Source organism: Pinus tabuliformis, chromosome 2_2 (genome assembly GCF_031772625.1).
Source record: "Pinus tabuliformis cultivar Carrire ecotype Pingquan chromosome 2_2, CPIR1, whole genome shotgun sequence".
NCBI lineage: Eukaryota > Viridiplantae > Streptophyta > Pinopsida > Pinales > Pinaceae > Pinus > Pinus tabuliformis.
This window is the reverse complement of record NC_142300.1, coordinates 818449789-818474151: the sequence shown is the minus strand read 5'-3', so window position 1 is coordinate 818474151 and position 24363 is coordinate 818449789. Positions and strand designations below refer to the sequence as shown.

Here is a 24363-nt window from a genome sequence, read left to right as displayed (position 1 = left end):
GAAAACATTGTAGCTCCTTTCAGTTGGTCAAACAAATCATACATCCTCAGTAACGAAAATTTATTCTTTATTGTTGCTTTGTTAAGTTGTCAATAATAGATGCATAACCGCAATGTACCATCATTTTTCTTCAAAAATAGAACTGGTGCTCCTAGGGTGACATACTAGGCTTAATGTACTCTTTATCCAACAACTCCTTGAGCTACAATTTTACTTCCACTAATTCAGGGGTGCTCATGTAATAAGGTGTCTTAGATATTGGCACCAATCCAGGAATTAGCTTGATAGAGAAACCAATGTCCCTTTTAGGTGGTAATATTGGCATTTCATGTGGAAATACATCACTATATTGTTATAAGATGGGGTGGTTCTCAAATCTAGCTTTGTTGTCTTTTGCTACACTTATTCACTTGAATCATGAATAGAGTAAACCCTTTTTTACTACACTACTTTTCCTGTAACACTGAAATTTGTTTAAGATAAATGGGGTTCTTTTGTCCTTGCAATTTCCTTCCCTTGCCTTCATCATGCAGGCATTCTAATGATTTATTATAATAATATACCTTAGTCTTGTGGTGATCCGGGTGGATGTTGGTGGCCACCCGCCTATTCCACTTGGATCATGTGGTCTGTCAGCCAGTCCATGCCAATCAATACATGATATGGACCAAACAAAAGGACGTTGATATTCACTATTATATCCATACCATCCAACTCTGAGTGACATGATTCTATCAATTTCGTTACTTACTTTCTGGATCCTGTGGCTAGTTGAACCATCAACGACTTGGTATGCTACTTATTTTGTATGGTGCGCTCTTTTACTAATTTAGGGCTAATATAACCAAGGTTAGATCTAGGATCAATTAAAAATGAAACAAGTCAATCAACAATCTTAACTTCCATCTCGATCACTGAGGCTTGTTGATCTGCTTACCGATTTTCTAATGCAACATAAATTTGAGGCATACTCTAGACTACACCATTCATTGTCTCTAGCTGATTTGGAGGGATGCTCTTTATTACCAAGTTTTGTTAGGTTGGAATTCACTTTTGGCATGTATGGTGAATTCCCTACATTTTTCCATATAGTTATGCCCAAAGAGTTTTGGTCCTTTCCCCTTAAAGTTGCTCTAATGTTTCTTTTTCCAGTTCAACCAGTTCTTAGTCTTGTGTTTGAATTGTTCATATTAGTATCAAATTTTCCGTATAGTATCTTCCAATTTTTTGGGTTCATCGAATTCGACCTGATCTTTGAACGACTGAGACAACCCAATGAGGTATCTTTGGATTTTTACTTTTTCGTCCTTAATATAAGGTACATACCTTAGTAGTTTTAAGAATTTATCTACATATTCATCTAGAGTAAGCTGACCCAACTTGAGTTCACGAAAATATTTGACCTTAGCGTCATAATACCTCATGGACATATACTTGTATTAGAAATGTTTTACAAATATGCCCCATGACAAATCCCTTTCTTGAATGACTTTGACATTGCTAAAATCTTCTCACCATATGTTTGCCTTTCATTTTAGGATGAAGATTGCTACTCTAGTCTTCATATTTTTAGAGTAGTCATGTACTCTAAAAAACTTCTTCATCCCTAGTAGCCAAGCTTTTGCCTCTTTGGCTTTCTTATTCTCTCCATCGAAGGTGGGGTCCTTGCTTTCTTAAATTTCTCTAGTATTTGTCTCTTGTCACCCCTTCCATGTCAGTAATGTCTCTGAGCTATTGTTATTGATGATTGATTAGGGTAATATGCTCTTCTTTTTGGGTTGTTAATGGAGTCTCTCTTCTTACAATATCCTCACTCCCTTTCCTATGCCTTTTTTATTTATTGTCTTTTGTTTTATCATCTCCAAATCCATGCTTCTCTATTTTTGTGGGACTTTGCCTGGATTTAAGTTTGTCTCGTAAGCTGGCACTAGGATCATATTGTTTTTGTCTTTGGATGTCTAATAGACTTTACAATATCATCGCTTTCACCCATACTTGTTTCTCTTGAGCCCTAATCAGGCTTTAATTATATGCCTTACAACTTCTTAGCTCGACCGTCATACTTTTAAGGTTGTCCATCTAGTAAAGAGAATTTTTCTCCACCCTCTTTCCCATGGATTCCTATTCTTGATCGTACGTAGCTCTGTCCATATTGTAATGCTCCATGTTGCTGCTTATCTTTTACTCTCTGTTTATGTATATGTTACTTGCTTTCTTTCTATGTTGCTTCACACATATGGTTGTCAATTAAATTTGACATAACATGTCAACATCCTAATGGAGTATTTATTCATAGTAATCATGAGTGAAATTACTAAACATACTTTACTTTTATCCATGATTCTTCACTGTCGAAGGCCCATTCAATCTAAGTGTTGAACCTGGGATTTGATACCACTTTGTAACAATATCAATCATGTAATTCATATTTGCATGATTAGGAGTGGGGTTATAAACATTTTAATTAAAACTTCTTAACGACCATCAATATACTAAGTTGTCAAAATTGTTACTATCTAAAATTTTGTGGGAATAGGTATTAACATTCCATCAGATCCAGTTTAATGAGAGTTTTCTGATGAGGAAAACCTCTCTTCAACCCAAGACTTATATTAACACACCACTTAAAGAAAGGTTCCATAGGGTTCATAGATGTATTTTCTTTTTTAGTTGATTTCCTGATGTATTAATGTATTTACAATGATGGCCAAAACTTATCGACTGTTTTTATCCATATATACAAATGTATGTATATAAAACTTCATATATTATTTTTATGTGCATCAATGATTCTATAACAATTATAAGTTTAACCAATATACTATTTAAGTGATTATATATGTATATATTTATATACTTATTACACGTTATATATATCACAACTATTATCACAAATAGAAAGACATAGTCAAACAGGTTGTAGAAAAATATCACAAATATTATTTTCGAGTCAAATTCTCTTTAGATATTTGCACTATTCATAATCAAGGGAGTTGATATTTGATTGTAGTTTTTTTTTTTCTTTTCAATAGAATGAGTAGCCATTTCATTAACAAAGTTGGAAACAAGCCAGGTCCCTTACATATATGGAGAGCATGCTCTCATAATTGTTCAACAAATTAACAAGAAGAGAGACCCTATTGCTACCTGTATTATTCACATACATACTCTTTACATATTTTATACTATAAACCTTCCAAAAGACTCCACAATACACCATTGTTCGACAAAACATAGATTTTAACTAGAAAGAGACAACTGCTACCCACAACTTCCAGGGTCGATTTCTCCTAGAACCTCATCAAGAGGCATGATTGATTCTTCGTTTCTGCCTGCTCGAGGATCCAGGCCACGATTTGCAGCGCCAACAACACCATTAGCTTGAAGAGCAAAGGCATCAATGACACCAAAAAATTCTTTCAGCACACCCACGGTGGTTGTATCCACCTTTACTTCAATCTTCAATATTTTGTACCTTATGAATTAGGTTCATGACATACATAGTTAGGAGTTCCATGGTTTTTGGGATCAATTCCATATCCTTACTGATACTAGACAACTGAGCATACAAGACCGCCATGTTTTCATTGATTTCCTTCACAATTTCCTTGATAACTTGCTTACAGGAGCTATCAACTATATCCCCTATATTCCCACTGCGCCCAGACTCCACTGCGTCGCTGCCACTTCCATTTCTTACTGAGGCCATTTTCCTAGCTATTCTCCCTTGCACCAACAACATCCTATGGTTTATCTACTTCAACCAACAACTATAAACAAGCACATAGTCCTTCCCGACATTCCTTCCTATCTTATCAACCATAAATGAATATCGTCTCTGCACCATGGCGAAGCCACTACCATCCATCTCCATCACCGCCAAATCTTGCTTGGTTCAAAATGCGATGGTACCAACCCTGCCCTCGATTGAATCCATATTAAATAACCAGGCAAATAACCAAGGACTAAAAGGCCACATGTCATGGTTCATGGCCTCCTTGCTCCCGCGTTCACACTTGTGCAATAACTTCCTACCAACCGCCCCCTCTCCCGATGCACTGCAGTGAAACCTCATAATGTTATCCATCTTAACTACCTGTTTATTCTTATGCAGTCTCGTACTCCAGTTATACTGCACAGATCTTGTGTTATTAAACAACATTATGGGATATGACATATATGACATATATTGTTAATTCGTATAGAACCTTGCTCTAACTTCGCACCAATGTTGGCATGTGCGTTCACCGATTGGTTATTGGCTCGTTTTACATGGAAAATTTTGTAATTTTCAATTTTCTTTAAGAGATACATTATCCTTATAAGAATTGGAGAGGTTTCAGACTCAATGAGGTTCTCATGCTTGGCGAGGCTCAAACATTTTTGGATAATCACCATAGAATCACCAACAATGATTAGGTTCCTGATGCCCTTGGAGACGTTGATTTTCAAGCCTTGCCAGAGAGAGAGAGCTTCTGCTTGATTGTTCGTGGCATTGCTGAGTCCCCATGCGAACTTTAATTCAGTCTTTTCTTCGAGGTTTAAAATCACCCCTCCCACTCCAACCTCCTTGCGCTTCTTAGTAGTGTTGCAAGAATGTATTTCCTTTTGAGTGCAAAATGTAAACTATAGACATAATGTTTTAAGTCGCTTGGGAGATTAGAAAATTTCATGTTGATTGGATATGAACCCTTTAATAGGCATATTGAATGGTCAATTGAGAAAATAAATATGCAATCAATATTTTGTTTATTATGTCGAACAACGCTTTTAACTCTGTTCAAAAACACTTTGTAACTATTTGGAAGATAAGGGAATGCCTTATAAATGAATGTCATCAGTGTTGAGTCCTCTTGAACGAATGGGTGAGAAGCCTATGTTGCAATTGGTTCTTTGAATTTATTCGTACGTCCAATTTTTCTAAAGGAGTACTTTTTGTGTGGGCATGCGGGTGCATACAAGTTGACATGATGGCCTTTCATGTTGCCACCAAGGTGTTTGAAACAACTCACAATGTACCATTGGTTACTTTCTCTCTTCGTGATTTATATATAATTTCATTTCCATAGAATTACTGAGCCCCCAAAGAATCCCCTTTTGTTGTTGGAAATGCATTTTACCCCTCTTCGAATTAATGCAAGGGATTACACAAAGAAATTTATACTACAATATATTCCTTTAAGAAATACATATCTAGGTTATTTAGTGTTATCTTTCTCTTGAAATTCTAATGCATCGGGTCCTTGTATATTCCAAGAGAACATCTTCACTGAGATGAGATCTGGGAGTATTGAAGGAAGGAATATTTCAACACAACTCACATATATGGGTCAATGAGGTTCTCTCCCTTGATAATATTTTATGTGATCACCTTCCTACGATTTTTCCATGCATCTTCTTTGGATTGCTCGAGGGTAGTATACTTGATTCACAAGGCTCTTTGAGCTAAGGTTTTTAGTTGATCAGTAGATAGAGGGTCTATTTATATTTTTTTAATGTTACTCTACCAAGGCCAAGCCAATCTTTGCCATCTTTGTTTGCTCCTCTAACTCCTTGTTTCTTAGGGTATTGATTTTGCGTGGTATTGGTATCGTTTCCTTCTTTTGGTTCAATATTGGCTATGCTTTCCCCACTTTCTTATGTTTAACCCTTACAAAGGAGGTTCAAAACTATTTTCCTTTCTCCCCTCCTCTCTTGATTTTGGTGTTTAGCCTCTCCATTTTTTTTTGTCATGGAGGTTAGAAATTGAGGTTATTGATTGGCACCACATTTGTGCCCATTGGATCAGAGATTGTTGTTGTTAGATCAATTTGTCTCCTTTGAATCCCACACCATTCTTTTGAGGAGGTAATGTCCACACCATTCCCTTCTCCTTGCTTATGGCTTTTATGTTAGTTTTAGTGGTCCTATTTTAGCTAGCATCACCATCATTCTCTAGGTTAGATAAAGCCAGAAAGAAGTTAGCAAGGGAGTTTTGAGATTATGATCTAGCAACCTTGACCTCATAGCCTTCTTTACCCGGTGAAAAGCGTCCTTGTCTCCTTTCACCCCCTGTTGGAGTGGAATATTCAACACAAAGTTACATGTAAGTTGGCCATGTTCATTACATTGCTTGTATTGAAAAGGTACATCCCCATGATCTAATCGCTGTATGCACATAGAGTCACGATAGTCCAAAATGTTTATTCTAGGAGAAGATATAGAACATTCATGTACATGTAGATATGAGTAGATAAAATATATTTGCCTATTCTTGTAACATTGAAGGAGTAACATGTATTCAACATATTTTCTTAAGCTGTTCCCATAGCCTTTGAAAATTTATTTTGAACTCCAAGGATAATGAATGTAGGCAAACCAAAGGGCTTATGAAGAAGGCTAAATATTCCACAATTTCTATATTTATATATTTAAACAGCTTGAGTGGGCCTAATGGTTAAGAGCATGTGTTTCCTCCTAAGAGGTCAAAGGTTCAAAACTAGAGGGGGTTAGAGTATGTATGCCTTTGTAGACTTAGCAGTCAAATAACTACCCAGAGGTGGGTCTCTTGTCCCACAAACAAGGGGGTCTCATACACCAATGTGGTGTCTGGCTTGGCCATGACCTTAAAATTGGACAATAATAATAATAATAATAATATATTGTTTTGCCATCACTGACATCCAATAGTGTGACCTTAAAATTGGATAACAATACTAATAACAATAATAATAATAATATATTGTTTTGCCATCACCAACATCCAATAGTTTGACAATTAGTACAATTCACTTTTGGAATAATAAAATATAAATTGAACACCTTCACATATCCCCAATACAACCATATTGTAAATATTAACATTTAATACAATTCCATCCCATTCATTTTTTTTTAATAAAAAATATATATTAATTTTTCTCATTTTAAGCCACAAAAAATTAAAACTATATTATATAATATTTGCCTTTAATACAATTCCATCCCATTCAAAATATTTTTTATAAAAAATATATATTATTTTTTCTTATTTTAAAGAACAAAAATTAATTCATACTATACTTACACCAAATCCTCTTTAATTACATGGAAATATTTTTCCGTTAAACCTATTTAATATTGAATTATAACATTTCAATATAACTTAAGGGTAAGAAACCTTTAATACTCTCCCCATAATAATAATTAATATAATTTAAATAAACTTAAAAACATATATTATAATTTCTCTTATGTAATTTATACAAAAGACTTTACTTAAAATATATAATCTCTTTAATATATTCTATGTGAAAAAAACTCATATGTAAAATCCCAAAAAAATGTTAGAAACCGCAAGGATGAGTAAGGAAAATGCTAACAATCAAACCTGGTAAAAAACAGGAGGGAAAAACTGCAAGCAATCAAACCTCGTCAAATATTACTCCGCAAACAAGGTACACTGTCACATAAACAAAGGAACTTAAAATTGATTTATTGATTTATTATATATTTACGCTGTGTCGGTTTCAGCAGGCTTTCACCTTTGTGATGTGCTCCACAATCCAACAATGTTTAAAAGGGATTATAACCATGACCGGGCAGATTCTGATACCAGTAGACTGACTGTTACAGTCAGGTTGGATATGCTACAGTAGAGAAGATTGCGTTGGGATTAAAAAATAGTGCGCAAAATTTAGAAGAATAACAAAAGATTGCCAAACCAGACTCGAAGAATGCATCATAAAAGTGCCGAAGAGCAGTGCAAGCCCTAATATAGAAGCGCACAGTGAATTTGTTGAGAATTTTATGCCTAGTCTGCTCTGCTCATGAAAAGAATTCACCAAGAAGACACTAATTTGTTCCGCCCATGAAACGATCCACCATTGAAGACCGTCGTCCGACTGTAAACGGAGGGCAATGGGTTCAAAGGCGTAATTGTCCAAGCAGAGGCGACTTACAGAAGTATTATTTGTCTTCAAACAATCTGCACAAGCATAAATTCCATCAAGAGGAGGTAAATCTTTAAAAGTTGATAATCATCTTTGTTTATTTGGAATTTCAAGGCGATTAGGAAGAGGAAACAATTTCTATTTTCAAAGAAACAGAGGATGTAGATATATACACAATTTTTATTTTATATAGAGTATTCCAGAAAGTTCATACAAAATAAATAACAGAGGTGTTTTTGTTAGCCTTAAAGTTGCTAGCCATAGAAGGGACGTCACACATTTGCATGAATTTAGAGAAGAGATGTCCTCACAGAAGACAGAGAAACCCTAGCACGAGTAGAAGCATAACAAAATGCGAAGAAGGGCAAATTATAGCACCCTACAGTGCTTGTTAGTAAATAGCACATTTTTTAGATGCTAGAAGGCAGACTTCAGAAGGATGCTTGTGTGTACGGAGTGGCAAGAGGAACCGAGACGTGAGAGAGACTTATGTTTCACGGACAGTTTTTATTGTTGAAATAAATGCGGGACGTTTCTCATTTCAGAGACTATGTATGATATTTTAATCAGTTTATATTAGACAGGAGATGGGCCATTTACCCCTCAAGAAAGCTAAAGAAAAACTGATACAACCCCAATGAAACAAAGTCAACAAATGACTGACAAAATCTGATTGTGAATTTTTGTTTTGATTGGTTAAATTTCCAAAACAGAAAGAAATTGGAGAAGGTTTAACTCCACCACATGGATTAATGTGCAAGAATTCCAGGAATTTGAGAATTTTACTAATTTGGGAGCTCGAGAATTTGAGGAGTTTATAAACTCAGAAATTTAGAGAATTTGGGAATTTCCACCTTTACAAGGGCGAGGACATCATGGAGTACCTGCTTGATTTTGGGATTGTGAAAGAATGAAGTTATTTCAGAAGATTTTATTATCAATTTGGTATTGTAGCATTAAAATTGGGCCCTGTTGGTGTTGGAGTATGATAAATGTAATGATGACTGTAATATTTTCCTAGATAATGGTGACTTTATTAATATGTTAAGTATAATAAATATTAAAAATAAAGTGCTTAGATTATGTGATAATGTTGAAGAATGTAATTAGTGTTGGTTTTCATAATTGTATTTAAGCCATGATGTAATTTATTTATCAAAAGAAAGAAAAATAAATTTTATTATTAAAGAAATTGACTTATTAAAGCATGGGTTTCATACTTGGGTCATTTGTTTATAGGTCAAAGCCTCCATTGCAGGCTTCCATGTCATAATGTAAAGAACCCTTTTTGGTATTTATTTGTCAAAGAAGAAATTTATTTATTGTAAAATAGGTGAATTAGGTGTCCTCCACCAAGTCGGCCTAAACAGAGGGACATAAACTCCTATATAAAGGCGATGACTCAACCTCATTTGTCACTCTCACTCACCAAGTTTGATCTATCTTCTGGGGCCAGAAAAAGTGCGAATTTCAATGAAGAAGAGAAAGAAGGCTAATGAAAAGGAGGAAGGTCTCTCGCAAGCACTAGAAGTCAAATTTTTTTGTCTCTCTAACACTTGGAATTTGTTGAGCTACTGGATGGGCCGAAATTGTAGTTCTGCTATTGGGTCGAAGTTCTAGTGTTGGGGGTCGAAATTCTGTAGCTGGGAAGTCAAATTCCTGGATTGTTGCTGGGTTGAAGTTGCTGGATAAGAAGAGGCTACTAAATCATCTCGGAGGGCTGGTTTGGTGGAGGAGGAAGGACTGTTGGTCTCGGGTCTTTGTCCATCTCATTTTAAATTATTGAAGGAAGAGTTCTTGACTGAGTTTTGCCCTATATAGGGGTTTTAGCCCTTGCTGAGTGCTTACATCTGGTGTCCTTGATCTTTGTGTTTTGGTTTTGGTAATTGCTTGATGAACTAAGATAAAAGGGAACATAAGAAAACTAATAAGAATTCAAAGATATCACAAGTATTATTAACTAGAGAAAATCTTTTTGCCTTTTCAATTTTCTAACATGGTATCAAAGCTAAGGTGAAGGAGAAGGAAAAACGCAGGTCGAAGCTTTCTTAACGAAAAGGAGATCAAAGGAACGTCATTAAGGAAAAATGATCATATAAAGAGACAAGCCTACTATTGACTGGAACTATGTCAAACTCAATGAAGGGAGAAAACAAACTAGAAGGTGCCTCCAACTACACGGCTTGGAAAAATATGATAGACCTAATTTTGGACAAGAACAAAGTTTTGGATCTTGTTCAAAGAAAAATCAAGAAACTTACAGATGAATCAAGTGAAGCAAAAAAAGAAAAGTTTAGAGAAATCGAAATCTTGGCTATGAACCTTATAGTGGAGGCTATGAACCTTATAGTGGATGGAGTTAAAAACAACCTAATTCCATACATATCCAACATAAATTCCGCTCAAGAAATGTATAAGGCTCTTTCCGAATTGTTCACCATCAAGAACATTGGTCAAATAGAAAGCCTCAAGAATGAATTAAGGACTATTAAGATGAAAAAGATGACACTGTATAATCCTACTTTATAAGGAAATCTAGAATCAGAGATGAACTCCAAGCAATAGATGAAGTTGTTCCAGAAAAGGAGCTCGTAATTACTGCTCTTCTAGGACTACCAAAATCTTGGAGTGCCTTTGCATAAAGACTCAACAGTTGGAAGGATACTCCAACATTTGAACAAATGTGGAATGCATGCAATCAAGAAGAAGGTCAAGTATCGTTAATAGAAAATAAGGAGGATGAAGAAGAAAACACCTCTAATGCTTACTCCGCTCATCACAAAAAGAAAGGAACCTTCAAAAGGTTCAAAGGACCAAAGAAGAAAGTTGACCTATCCAAGATTGAATGTTACAATTGTCACAAGATGGGTCATTATAAAAGTCATTGTCCTGAAAGTCCAAAGAATAAGAAGAGAGATAGGGATCAAGCAAATGTTACCGATGAAGCTCCACCCAAGAAGAATAAGACTGAAGAATCGGAAGTCAAGGACTTATACTACTAAGTCCTCTCTCTCACATTTCTCTCTTAGTCTTCTATTTTTTGATTTGTTTTCCTTTATGATTTGATTTCTAGAATTTGTAGGTCTAACATGTCTTGTTAGAACATCTTTCTTTTGAATTTTGATAAGTTGTAGGTATCCCTCAAAGACTGGATTAAGAGGGAGCCTTCACCATTTTACCAAAAGATAAGTATCTTATTCCTTGTCTCCTCTTTTGTGTTTGGTTTCTCTCTCATATCAAAATATGTTTGTATTGTAAGCTAATAACCTTCTCTTTATATTTTTCCTGGTTAGGAAAGCTTACTGAATGCTCAAAGGCTATGAAGAAGACTTCAAAGGACAGACTTGAAGCATGGAAGAAGTTCTGCTGCAAAGAAATCCCTTCAAGGATTGATGTACTACAAGGTTTGTTAAGAAACAACTCAAGGTATGTCTTAGACTATAAGCTTTGTTATAAAGTTCTCTTCATGTAAAAGGTACGATCATTCTTCTTTTAAATTTTTGCTTTACATTACTAACATCGTTATGTCTAGGGTTTTGAATCGTAAAAGATTCTTGTTAATGTGATTAATCATTAGATTGAATCTACCCTTATTTATCATTCTTGTGGAACACTAAAAAGGTTCACTATGTCAATATTTATGAAGCCCTATCTACTTAGGGTTGTTAATGAAATCTAGAAATCCTATTCTTTTGATATTTTGGGTTTTTGTAATGGCAAAATCCTAGTCTTTTAGGGTTTGTTATTAATGACTAAACCCTATATCTTTAGGGTTTGATAAATTAGGATTTATAAGCTAAAATTCTTGTGATAGTTGTAAGATCCTAGGAATGAAAGCCTAGGTGTATATTCGTGTGTCTGTTCGAAACTTGAGCCTAGTCAAAATTGTTGTTAATGTATTGATGTTTGTGTCTTGGGTTTACCTAGTAGATATTATTGTGATATGCTAGTGCATGTTTATGAAATCCTAGTTATATATATGTGAATATGCTTATTGATACCCATGTTTAGTTTGTGAATTCTAAGGTTTGTAACAAAACCCTAGTAGAAATTGATATTCTAGGACTTGATGATATTATTGATATGTTTTAGTTTTGATGATGAAAATCTAGGGTTTGGAACAAACCCTAGTAGATTCTGTCATAGAATATATTATTGAAACCTTAGATGTATAGTACTGTGATTGGATTATTATTTGATTTGCTATCTAAGGTCTTGTGTCTCGAAATGGAATCTAGGGTTTGTGACAAAACCATAGTAAGAAGTTGAAGTCTAGTATGCAAATAGATGTGTCTCTTATCAATTATGAACCTAACTAGGTTTAGGTATTTGATGTCTAAAATCTAAATGCTTTGATGCTTCCATTATAAGAATTTGACATAATTAACTTCATGCTTCTGTATATTTGTTTTTGGTTGTACTCACTGTTTAAGTTGTGCATGTACATAATCTTCAAGATGTTGAAGATGTTCGTAAGTGAAGATGACTTGATAATATTGGTAAGCATGATAAAGGAAGTTATGATGATCAAGACGACTTTGATGTCGTAAGAAGAATTGGAGCCATGAAAGGCTCTTCGATGTTATAGAAGAAGGAAGTGGTTGATCTCCCTAAGTGAGGGAGCCTGGATAGAAGATAGGGTATGTCTCCCCAGTTGAGAGGGAGGACATATTCTGATAGTCATGATGAATACCTTGAAGAAAGAATGAAACCAAAGAATGAATGAAAGATCTATAGATAAATGTTCATGAAGTTGCAAACAAAAGACTTGAGGAAGATCTGAAGATGTATTTGGTGCTGCTGAAGAAACGAAAGAAGAAGAAAGCTTCCGACAAATTGTAGATGGATAACTTGATGATGATAGTAGCATCATAATGATTAAGCACACCTAAGGTGTGTCTTTACTTATATTTGAAAGTTTATTGTTGATTGGAGTTTGTGTTTGTACATGTCGATCTCTCCACAAGAAGAATGAATACTTTGGAAGCATGCTTGGACAAATGGATATATTTGGTTAAGTTTATTAGGGAGAGATGAAGCATCTAATGGCACATGCTTCGGAGGATGTCTGACCAACCTTTGTGTTGACGTCTATATCCCAAAGAGGGAGGGTGGCATTGGTCTTGGAGCTCTAACCTTGGATATGCGCCTAGATCCCTGGGTTGATGGTTAGCATGTAAGCCTGATGGTACCTAGACTGGTTGAAAGCTTGAGTCCATCATAGTCCCACCCGGAGAGAATACCCTGGTCAGGTTTCTAGTCCGCAACACTGAGTGTGCTAAAACTCTTTGTAGTTCATTTTGGAGATCTTCCATGTACCTCTGTATAAATGTAATTATGAATACCTCCCTAGTTAAAGAGGGAGTGTTGAAGAATGTAAGTAGTATTGGTCTTCATAATTGTATTTAAGTCATATGATGTAATTTCTTTATCAAAAGAAAGAAAAAGAAATTTTATTATTAAAGAAATTGACTTATTAAAGCATGGGTTTCATGCTTGGGTCGTTTGTTTATAAGTCAAAGCCTCCATTGTAGGCTTCTAGGGTTTATGTCAAGCGTCTTTGTCCATGTCATAATGTAAAGAACCCCCCTTGGGATTTATTTGTTAAAGAAGAAATTTATTTTATTGTAAAATAGGTAAACTAGGCCTTCTCGACCAAGTTGGCCTAAACAGAGGGGTAAAAAATCCTATATAAAGGCAGCAACTCGACCTCATTTGTCACTCACTCACCAAGTTTGATATAACTCTGCCAGGGCTAGAAAAAGTGCGAATTTCAAGGAAGAAGAGGAAGAAGGCTAGCAAAAAGGAAGAAGGTCTCTCTCAAGCACCAGAAGTCGAAATTTTCTCTCTCTCTTTTTAACGCATGTGAATATGCTGAGCTGCTAGAGGGGCTGAAACTGCAGTTTTGCTGTTGGGTCAAAGTTCTGTTGCTGGGGGTTGAAATTTTGTAGCTGGGAAGTCGAATTTCTGGATTGTTGTTAGGCTGAATCTGCTGGATAAGAAGAGACTACTAAATCATCTTGGAGCGCTGACTTGGTGGAGGAGGAAGGTCTGTTGGTCTAGGGTCTTGGTCCATCTCATTTTGAAGTACTAAAGGAAGAGTTCTTGACGAAGTTTTCCCCCATATAGGGGTTTTAGCCTTGGTTGAGTGCCTACATCTGATGTCCCTGATCTTTGTGTTTTGGTTTTGGTAATTGCTTGATGAACTAAGATAAAAAGGAACATAAGAAAAATAATAAGAACTCAAAGATTTCACAAGTAATTATCAACTAGAGAAAATCTTTCTGCCTTTCCGATTTTCTAACAAATGTAACTACACAATGAATGACATAAAAGAGGAGCACTCTCAAGTGATCTAAAGGAAGCACTCTTATTGTAACAATTGACTTTAATATAATAAATGCATATATTTTACTCTAGTCCGTTTTTACAATGTCTTTCATTGTTCTTATATCCTCCAAAATCCATCTTATGTTTTCAAAACAATGTCTTTCATTGTTCTTATATCCTCCAAAATCCATCTTATGTTTTCAAAATCCAACACAACGTAGCTGAATTGAAAAAATATGGTCCTTCCTCAAATACTCAGCCGTATCCTCTGTGTTGGAGAAAACTACAAAAATAAACTTTTGCAGAGAGTTCCAGTTCCCATTGATCAGAGTTCCATAAATCTGCATATAACTGCATTGTCTTGCATATATCGAATGTATCTTCCAATGTTCACAGATACTACTTGGAGACGAGGGTTTTCCACTACCTACGTTTCCTGATTTCCTTCCTATGAGACCTAAACCTTGACCATACCCAACAATGTTGAAGGATGCAGGATTTTGTGTTCTGCCACCACTGAAGGAAAGAGGGGCCAGTGCCAACCCTGCCCCCGTGAGCTGGAAGCTGTGACCTGCAGCTTCCCACCCGAAACCCTAGCTGAATGCCACTCCTCCGAATCAACCTCCACTTAGTGCATATGTGTAACTCTGAATAAATGAAAATAAATTACAATAACTGCTAACTTAAAAAACAATTGTCTTAATATTAAAGAATGAAAGAGTAAACGACTTTGTATCTTTCTTATTTTGGACAAAAAATATTGAAGTGTACACCTTTGAGTTTTTTATCCCCTTCAATAATACATAACAAATAATAACAACAATAATGTCTCAATTAATCTAGTGTAAGCCTGTGATCTGTTTATGAATGCAACAACAAATTCACTCTTTTTAATTTATTTTGCACATAAAAATTTGTACATATATATAAACCCTGTGTTATCTGCAGGATCAGGGCAGGAGGGCCAAAGCAACTCAATCCATTTTTTAAAATCTACCAGAGATCTGGGTTGCAATGGAGCCCCAGAAGGAGGATGACTTTGAACAGGAAAAGGAAGGCTGTGAACCTGAAAGAGAATTCGAATTGGAAGCTGCCATGTACAATAGTAGTAATTCATTGCTGTTAGGTTCAGATGGCTCTTTGCTTGGTCAACATGGAGTACCCCCCAGGTCCGGAGTCTTCAGGCATTCTAACCCTACAATGGGAGAGACACTCCTCCATTTCCTTCTTTGTGCCATTCGTGGTCCTGCTCAATCTGCCAAGGTATTTTTTTTGTTTTTATCCATATTTTGATTCTCTGCTTAATGACGTTTTCTAGCTTAAATAAATAATTAATTCATGGTACATGGGAGTAGATTTCCAGAGAAGAACAGAAGGATAAAACTACCCAATTCTTCTGTTAGCAGATTTTTTTTTTGGATGTTTAGATTGCTGATTGTAATTGACATATGAACAATATAAAACCTAAACAATGTTTGTGATCAAAGTGGCTTCACATGGTACACTGAAAACATCAGAACAAATATTTACCATGCTGCATGAGCTTACAGAAGGGGAATGCCGGAATGGGTGTCCAGAATGCTGGGACACTCTCCCAAATTTCTAGGGAACAACAAAAAAGATAAATTGAACAATATATGAAATCCAAGAAACAAAGAAAACCACCTATAAGTTTGGAAAATGAACTCTTTTTTAACAACAAAAAATATTCCCATTGCTTAAAAAAACGATTTACATAAGCATGCCAATGGTAGTGGCTGGATAATCTCCATTGATTTTGCTGTTCTTTCAGAAAAAGTCAAAACTGACCTTTACCAAATTCTCCGCGCTTTCTTCTATTCCAATCTCTTTTTGCATAGCAGACCCATAGCAGCGTAAGGCTATCTTAAACAAAGACAGAAACCTGAACACTTGTTCATTGAGATATATAGACACCGGCATGCATAAACATTGATTTACAGAACTGTTGAAAAGCACTAGCGTCTTCATTGCCTCAGCCACATCTGTGCAGAACTCTGCTTTTTCATAGTCTTAACTCCTAATATTAAGCAGAGCTGTTAGAATCACAGGTTCACAGAACTGCATCTTATACTTATTTATTTTGGGCTCCCTGATAAATATAAATTTAAAAAATAACTTATACTGTACACACTAAATGCGACATTTTCCAGCTTATGCAGGTAGAGTTGTTATTCATGTTTTTGGGTTTTTTTTTTTCGAAGTCATGATATGCACTTATTCCTTAGATCTGAAACTAGACCTGAAACAGAAAAAACTCATGAAACAGCAAATCAAAACTGCTTCTTTTTTAAAACAAGTTATAGAATGAGAGATCAGGGAAATAGCCACAACATATCTGAATTTGAGAACAATCCTCCAAGTATTGAGCAGCAGATTTAGTTTTTCACCCACTGAAATTACCAGTGTTCCACAGGGACGCGTCCCCTAGGGTCGGATGCACGGACCGCTCGCACCTGGGATGGGGAGTCTCTTGGGGGTGCGTTTCCCCACACACCCTTTTTGGGGAGTTTCGGGGAGACGCAAGGGGGTGCGTTTCCCTAGTGTGGGAGTCTAGACTCCCCAAAAAGGGTGCGTTTGGACGCCCCCCTTCAAAAAGGGTGCTTCTGGGCATCCCCCTTTAAATTTGTCTAATAAGACCCAAATTAAAAATAAAAAAATAAAAAAATAAAAAATCAAAACAATTAAAAAATTTAAAATTAAAACTAAATAGAACAAAAAAATATTAAATAACTAACAGTCTAAAACCTAGGTTCAAACTTTGAGTTATATAAATTTAGTGTTCAAACTTTGTAAATATACTAGTATGTTTTGCTTTCAATTTAGATTCTAGAATGATGAATGATGAATTTAATTTTTAAATCAGTGTAGATTGTAGAATGATGTGTAGGAATTTACAGGGTAAGTTCCTCAGACAGAACACCAAAGGACACCGCTCACAACCAGATCGCAGATCAATACACTAGTATTTTTGACGTGGTTAAAACCCTCAAAGAGGGAAACAGTCCACGGCCTGAGCCAACGCGGCCACTTCAGGCAATTTATTAATAAAAGAATGAAAATTTACATATGCTTCTCTCATACATGGATTACCATACAAATGACCCTCCATGCGCTTTAAATAGAAATCATGGACCAATCGGGTGTCAAGCCACGGATCAAGTGTCGGTAATACCGAGGAGAGAATGAACCGTCGGATCACTACATATCGTGACTGTCGGATTGTAAGTTACAAAATGTACAACGGTAAAGAAACACAATTTACCTAACTCTATACCTAACTCTATACTAGACCAAGTTGTACTTAACTATTTCCTATGTGTCGGAATATCCTAACATCCCCCCTTAAGAACAACTTGGGATAGGATTGAAGGATTTACAAATATGACACAATAGGAGAAGGAAGGAGGCACTAGAGCCTATCCCCCCTTAGTGACAACTTCCTGAACTCCAACCATAAATCGAAGTTTAGTGAACTTCGCCTCTGTGAGAGCCTTTGTAAAGATGTCTGCAACTTGATCATTTGTTGAACAATATTGCACTTCAAGAACATGGTCATGAATGAGCTTTCTGATGAAATGCATGTGCAGTTCAATGTGTTTGCTGCGCTGATGTTGGACTGGATCTTTGCATAGCTGAATGGCACTTTGATTATCACACCAAAGTGTAGTCGGATGCTGCTGCTGAAAGCCAAACTCTGACAGGATCTGACGCAGCCACAAGGCTTCCTTACTAGCTTCTACGACACCACGATACTCTGCTTCTGTTGATGAAAGACAAATGGCAGCTTGTTTCTTACAAGCCCATGTAATAGGTCTTGAACCAAGAGTGAACACATAACCGGCAGTAGACTTCCGATCATCAGGATCACCAGCCCAATCAGAATCAGTGAAACCAACCAATAGAGGAGCTGCTTCGGCACTGTAATGAATCCCAAACTGAACTGTACCTCGAACATAACAAAGTATTCTTTTAGCTGCTTTCCAATGACTTTCACGTGGGTTTTGCATAAACCGAGCAACAAGGCCAACAGCAAAGGAAAGGTCAGGACGAGTATGGGTTAGATACAAAAGTTTTCCTACAAGCTGACGGTATAAGGTAGCATCAACTTCAGGAGAAGTACAAGTGATTGAAAGTTTGACTCCAGACTGAAAGGGAGAAGGGGCTGGCTTACAGTCTTCCATGTGAAAGTGGCGTAGAATATCACAGGCATACTTGGCCTGAGAAAGGGAAATACCTTCCTTGGATTGCAAGACTTGAAGACCGAGAAAATAATGCAAGTGTCCTAAGTTTGTCATTTCAAACTTCCTTTTAAGGCTAGACTTCACATGGTTTATAAGGTTGGGATCACTACCGGTAAGGATAAGATCATCAACAGAAAGAACAAGAATGATAAGAGACTTGCCCACTTGCTTGGTGTAGACAGTATTGTCATAATGACACCTAGAAAAGCCAGATTCTAAAAGAAAGCTATCCATTTTGGCATACCAAGCTCGAGGAGCTTGCTGGAGACCATAAAGGGATTTCTTAAGCCGACATACAAGGCTGGAGTCTGTTTTTATGAAGCCAATGTGTTGTTCCATGTAGATTTCTTCATGCAAGTCCCCATGCAAGAAGGCAGATTTAACATCCATCTGATGGACTTCCCATTTGAACGAAGCAGCAAGGGAAGGAACAAGGCAGATAGAGTTCATTTTGGCAATAGGGGAGAAGGTTTCAGTGTAGTCAATGCCTTCAACCTGTGAAAAACCTTTAGCAACAAGACGAGCTTTATGTTTATCAACTTTCCCATTTGGTCCATACTTGGTTCTGTAAACCCATTTGCATCTAACAAGTTTTCGTCCTTTTGGTAGAGGAACAAGATCCCATGTATCATTTGCCAACAATGAATGATATTCTTCATTCATAGCTGCTTCCCAATCTGGATGGCCTGAAGCTTCTACAAAGGTGTCAGGATCATAATTTACTGGAGCTTGAGCCAGTAAAGAATCGGCTCTCTCGAACTGAGAACGTGTACGTCGCTGATCTGTAGGATCACCGGCAAGATCACCTGCTGCATCCCGAGTAGCACGGACCCATTTTGGAAGCTGAGGAGTTGAAGGAGGATCCTGAGAAGGTGTGGGAGGATTGTCATCCTCACTATCATCATCTGAAGAAGAAATGTTTTCAAAAGTAGAAGAGATAGGAAGAGGTGGCACATCCGCCGGACTAGGCCCGCAGGCCGATATATTTTCATCAAATTTTACATCTCTTCTAATGATAACATTTTTGGACTTAAATGGAATAAGTCTATAGCCTTTGACATCTTCAGAATATCCAACAAAAGTACATTTTTCACTCTTAGTTCTAAAGCTTTATGCTTTTCATCTGGAATATGGGCTCACGCTTCACTTCCAAAAACACGAAAGTGACTTACATCTGGTTTGATTGAGCTCCATGCTTCTTCTGGAGTGATATTCTTTAAAGCCTTAGTAGGAGTGTGATTTATTATGTAATTTGCACAGTTAATTGTTTCTGCCCAAAAACTAAGACCAAGTCCTTTAGATTGTAGCATACAATTAGCCATTTCCTTTAAGGTTCGATACTTCCTTTCAGCTACACCATTTTGTTGTGGAGTATATGGAATAGTATGTTGCATTTGAATTCCATTCTCAGTGCAATAGTTGATGAATGTGTTTTTAACATATTCTCCGCCATTATCAGATCTTAGCTTAAGAATTTGATGTCCAGATTGTTTTTCAACAAAGGCCTTGAAGGCCAAAAATGTGTTAAATACTTCACTCTTGAGTTTTAAGAAGTATACCCAAGTGCATCTGGAGAAATCATCAATGAAAGTTAAGAAATACTTGCAGCCAGAGAATGACACAACTGGAAGTTGACCACATAAATCACTATGCACAAGCTGTAAAGGGGCTGAGGCGTGCCAAGAGGCACGTTTTTCAAAACTGTCCCGATGATGTTTTCTGGGTACACATCCGGAACAAACACCATCTCTGCAAGATACCATAGGAAGCCCTGTCACCATATTTTCTTTACATAGATGCTGAAGGGAGCGATAGTTTAAGTGACCAAATCGCTCATGCCAAAGTTTGCTCACTTCATCGTTATGAGCAACAAATACTGAGGGAAGATTTGATGACCCAAAGTTGTGAAACTTATACAACCTTGTAGAATCATCAGCAATGCCAGTGGCTAAAATCTTTTTAGGATCTCTTAGGTCCTTGATTACAACATCATGAGGTGAAAATTCAACGATTTTACCTTCACTTGAATGAGTTATCTGACATACAGGTAGAAGGTTGCAGGATAAGGTTGGAACACATAATACATCATTAAACTGACCATTGTCTAGATGAACAGTTCCAGTCCCTACAACACTAAGAGATCTATCATCACCAACATATATATTTTTGGTGTTACAATCATTTAAAGAAGAAAACATGGCCTTGTTTTTGGCCATGTGATAAGAAGCTCCAGAATCAATGAGCAATTCATGAGAATGAGAAGAAGAAGATACACATAATGCATAACCAGACCGAGATGATTGACAACCACATGCAGAAAGTGCCATTCATGAAGATGAAGTTGAAGTTGAAGAATGCTCCACATGGATGTTATGTTTCTTCATCGCTGCTTCCAAGGCTTCCATCTTCTTAAAGCATTTGGATTCTAAGTGGCCATCTCGATTACAAAAGTTGCAATGTCTATCAGTCTTCTTCCATTTGTTTTTATTTGTCTTATCATTTTGTTGAAATGATTTTTCATTTTGAGGCTGAGATTGCTTAGGACCCTTGTTTGGTTTAGGACCATTCTTTTTAGGATATGACTTCTTAGGATTCTTTGAATTTGGTTGCTGCTGGGCGGCTAACGCTTTCTTGGAAGAGTTTCCAAGATTAAGAAGACCAAGGTGTAAGAGTTTTTCTTGTTCTCTTATTAAAGAATCACAAAAAGAGTCAAAGGAAGGGGACTTGTAGTCTGTTTCTTGAGAAATGAAGGCTTCTCTTGTAGAATGGAAGGTGGAAACAAACACAGAGTACGCTGGTCCCAACTTAGTAAGAATGGAATAGATAAGGTTACTATCTTCTTTCTTAACTTTAACACCTTCCAAGAGATATCTAAGGGTCTTGAACTTGGACAAGAAATCTTCAATGCAAGAAAAATTATTAGGGTCCAATGTAAGCAACTCATTTTCAAGTTGATGGGCTCTAAGTTCATTTTTAATCCCAAAAACTTTATTGATTTGTTTCATTGCTTCATCAGGAGTATCAAGTTCTGCAATATGGAATCTAAGATCTGGAGAAATAGACATCCCTATCAATCCACGTGCTTGATCTTGTCTATTTTCCCATTTGGCAGCCTTATCTTCATCCTTAGGTTTCTTTTCTTGGCCTGAGGCTATTCTGTAGAGACCTTTCCTTCTAAGTAAATCCTCAATGTAGGACAACCATTGGAAGTAGTTGGTGCTGTCAAGGGTAACTTGGTATTGACTTTCCATTTCAACAGAAACTGAAGCTAAAGATGCTGAAACTAAGTGTTCCAATGGATAGATCTCGAAAAATTAGGCTGGTTTAAAAAAACGGCTCTGAAAACGGCTTCCGGATGAAGAAGTTATGGCTTTTTAAAAAAAGTTGATGAAGTTGCCGATGAAGTGCGGGAATGTGCGGAAATGAAAAAGTCCGCCCCCACAAAATGGAGACTTGAACCCAAGATCTCTACTCTCTTAAAATAGCTTTGAACCAATTGAGCTATACAAAAAATTTGAGAGAGAGAGGGGGGGGGGGGTGCTTTGAGTTGCGTGCTTGCTTTGAGAAAGCTCTTTCTCCCTACAAAACAAAAAACACAAAACCCAACATGGACATGCAAAGAAAACGAACCTTACGGCTCGAAGTTAGCTTTAGCCGAAAAACTAAATATTTTCAAAAATGAACCTTGCGGCTCAAAGTTAGCTTTAGCCGGAAACTAAATATTTTTCTCAATGTTTTTGATTTTCCGAGATCACACTAAGGCGCAGGGAAAAGAGCATACGCATGAGAAAAATCCTTCCTTTTTGTTTCTGATTTGCCCAGATTGCACAGAGCCGCAGGGCAAAGAGCATACGCAGAAATGAAAGGTATAGATCCGGTAATAAAAAAGGCTAAATAAATTGAAACCGAAATAAACTGAGAGAAAATAACTATAAACTGCAAATAAACACTGTATACCTCCAAATCTTAAAAATGACGCAGCTAGGGTTACCGGAAACCTTTTCGCCTGAAACGAAAGGGGTTCCTCACTGGAACAGATGCTCCCAACACAACAGAGCAGTCCTCTCGGCCCGAAAGCAGTCAGAAACAGTAGATCTAGGAAATGGCAGTTAGATGCAGTTCTACCGGCTTCAGATTTGGATCACCAACGGACGCGGCCTTCAAATAGCTCTGATACCATGTAGGAATTTACAGGGTAAGTTCCTCAGATAGAACACCAAAGGACACCGCTCACAACCAGATCGCAGATCAATACACTAGTATTTTTGACGTGGTTAAAACCCTCAAAGAGGGAAACAGTCCACGGCCTGAGCCAACGCGGCCACTTCAGGCAATTTATTAATAAAAGAATGAAAATTTACATATGCTTCTCTCATGCACGGATTACCCTACAAATGACCCTCCATGCGCTTTAAATAGAAATCATGGACCAATCGGGTGTCTAGCCATGGATCAAGTGTCGGTAATACCGAGGAGAGAATGAACCGTCGGATCACTACATATCGTGACCGTCGGATTGTAAGTTACAAAATGTACAACGGTAAAGAAACACACTTTACCTACTAGACCAAGTTGTACTTAACTATTTCCTATGTGTCGGAATATCCAATGATATGGATCAATGTATTTGAATATTTCATTATTGATTTTTATTTATTTTTTATCGAATCTTATGGTATGTATGAATAATTCAATAATGAGACTTGAGTATGTCATATGAATGATGTATGTATCAAAATGAATGATGAGGATGGATCAATGATTCAATTGTCTATTTAATATTTTTATGCTTTCATTATTGAACAGTGAACAATGAATATGAACTTGATATATATATATTAAATTATATACCTCGACGTCTCCCCGCACCCCCAAAATTTCCGTAAAATTTGAGGGTACTCCAACACGTTCCCCTTGTGCGTCTCCCCGCACCCCCAAAATTTCCGTAAAATTTGAGGGTACTCCAACACGTTCCCCTTGTGCGTCTCCCCGCACCCGTGTCTCCCTGCACCGGAGTCTTGGTGGAACATTGGAAATTACAAAGCAACAAACTGTTTTGCAGACCCAACACTCTTTTTTTTGATTAGCATAAAAAGTGATTACAATGAAATGAATAACAAAAGGAGGATAGTGCTTAGCATTGTGGGGCAACCTCCTTGGATGAGTTAACCTTACATAAATGCCACTCGCTCTGTTCATACTTTTCTCCAGCAACCAAGTGTAGGAGAGACTTAAACAGACAAATCAACTCATAAAGGAGTTATAACTCACTTGTAACTCCTACTAACTTACAAATTTACTATTATAGGAGGGTCACCCAACTTACGGGATATGCATACCAAAAGTTTATTGACATGCATAAATCTATAAAACAAGCTTGAGTAGATCTAAGAATGTTTTTGTAGGAGGGGCACACAATGCAAGAGGAATTTCAAGGAGAAGTTGAAAGAATCTCTCTCGATATGGTGCCCTCAGTGACTCTTATGGTTTATCAATGCAAAAACAATAATCATGACTAATCACTATACTAGTTACCCTAAAAAAAAGTAACTCCTAAGATTAAGAAATCTTAGGAAAATAGGAGATGATGCCAAATGAAATAAATGATATGGAGAAGATATTAAGAGCAACAAACTTACACTCCCTCTTCGTGAGAAATTTGTTCTCCACCAAGCCAAATCTTTGTGAGGAATTTGTTCTCCACCGTACCAAATCTCTCTCTCAGTGACTTGACTTTCCCTTTGTCAGGGCCTTTTTTCAGATCATTGACCACCTGTGAATTTGAAGGAATATCCTTGAAGATCACTGGTTTTCTTTGTACATTGCCCCTTAGGAAATGCTATCTGAGCCCAGTATGCTTA

The 24363-nt window shown here is 36.8% G+C and overlaps 1 protein-coding gene across 1 annotated transcript in view; it reads left to right on the top strand.

Annotated features, from left to right (window-relative positions):
* Nucleotides 1-15203: 15203 nt before the first annotated feature.
* The window catches only part of LOC149195481 (uncharacterized), a 131498-nt gene continuing 122338 nt past the window's right edge, over nucleotides 15204-24363 (top strand). Inside the window, exon 1 of the mRNA XM_089407931.1 lies at nucleotides 15204-15503. Within this exon, the coding sequence (XP_089264057.1) occupies nucleotides 15255-15503 (249 nt within the window). The 5' untranslated portion in view covers nucleotides 15204-15254. The remainder of the gene's footprint in view (nucleotides 15504-24363) is intronic.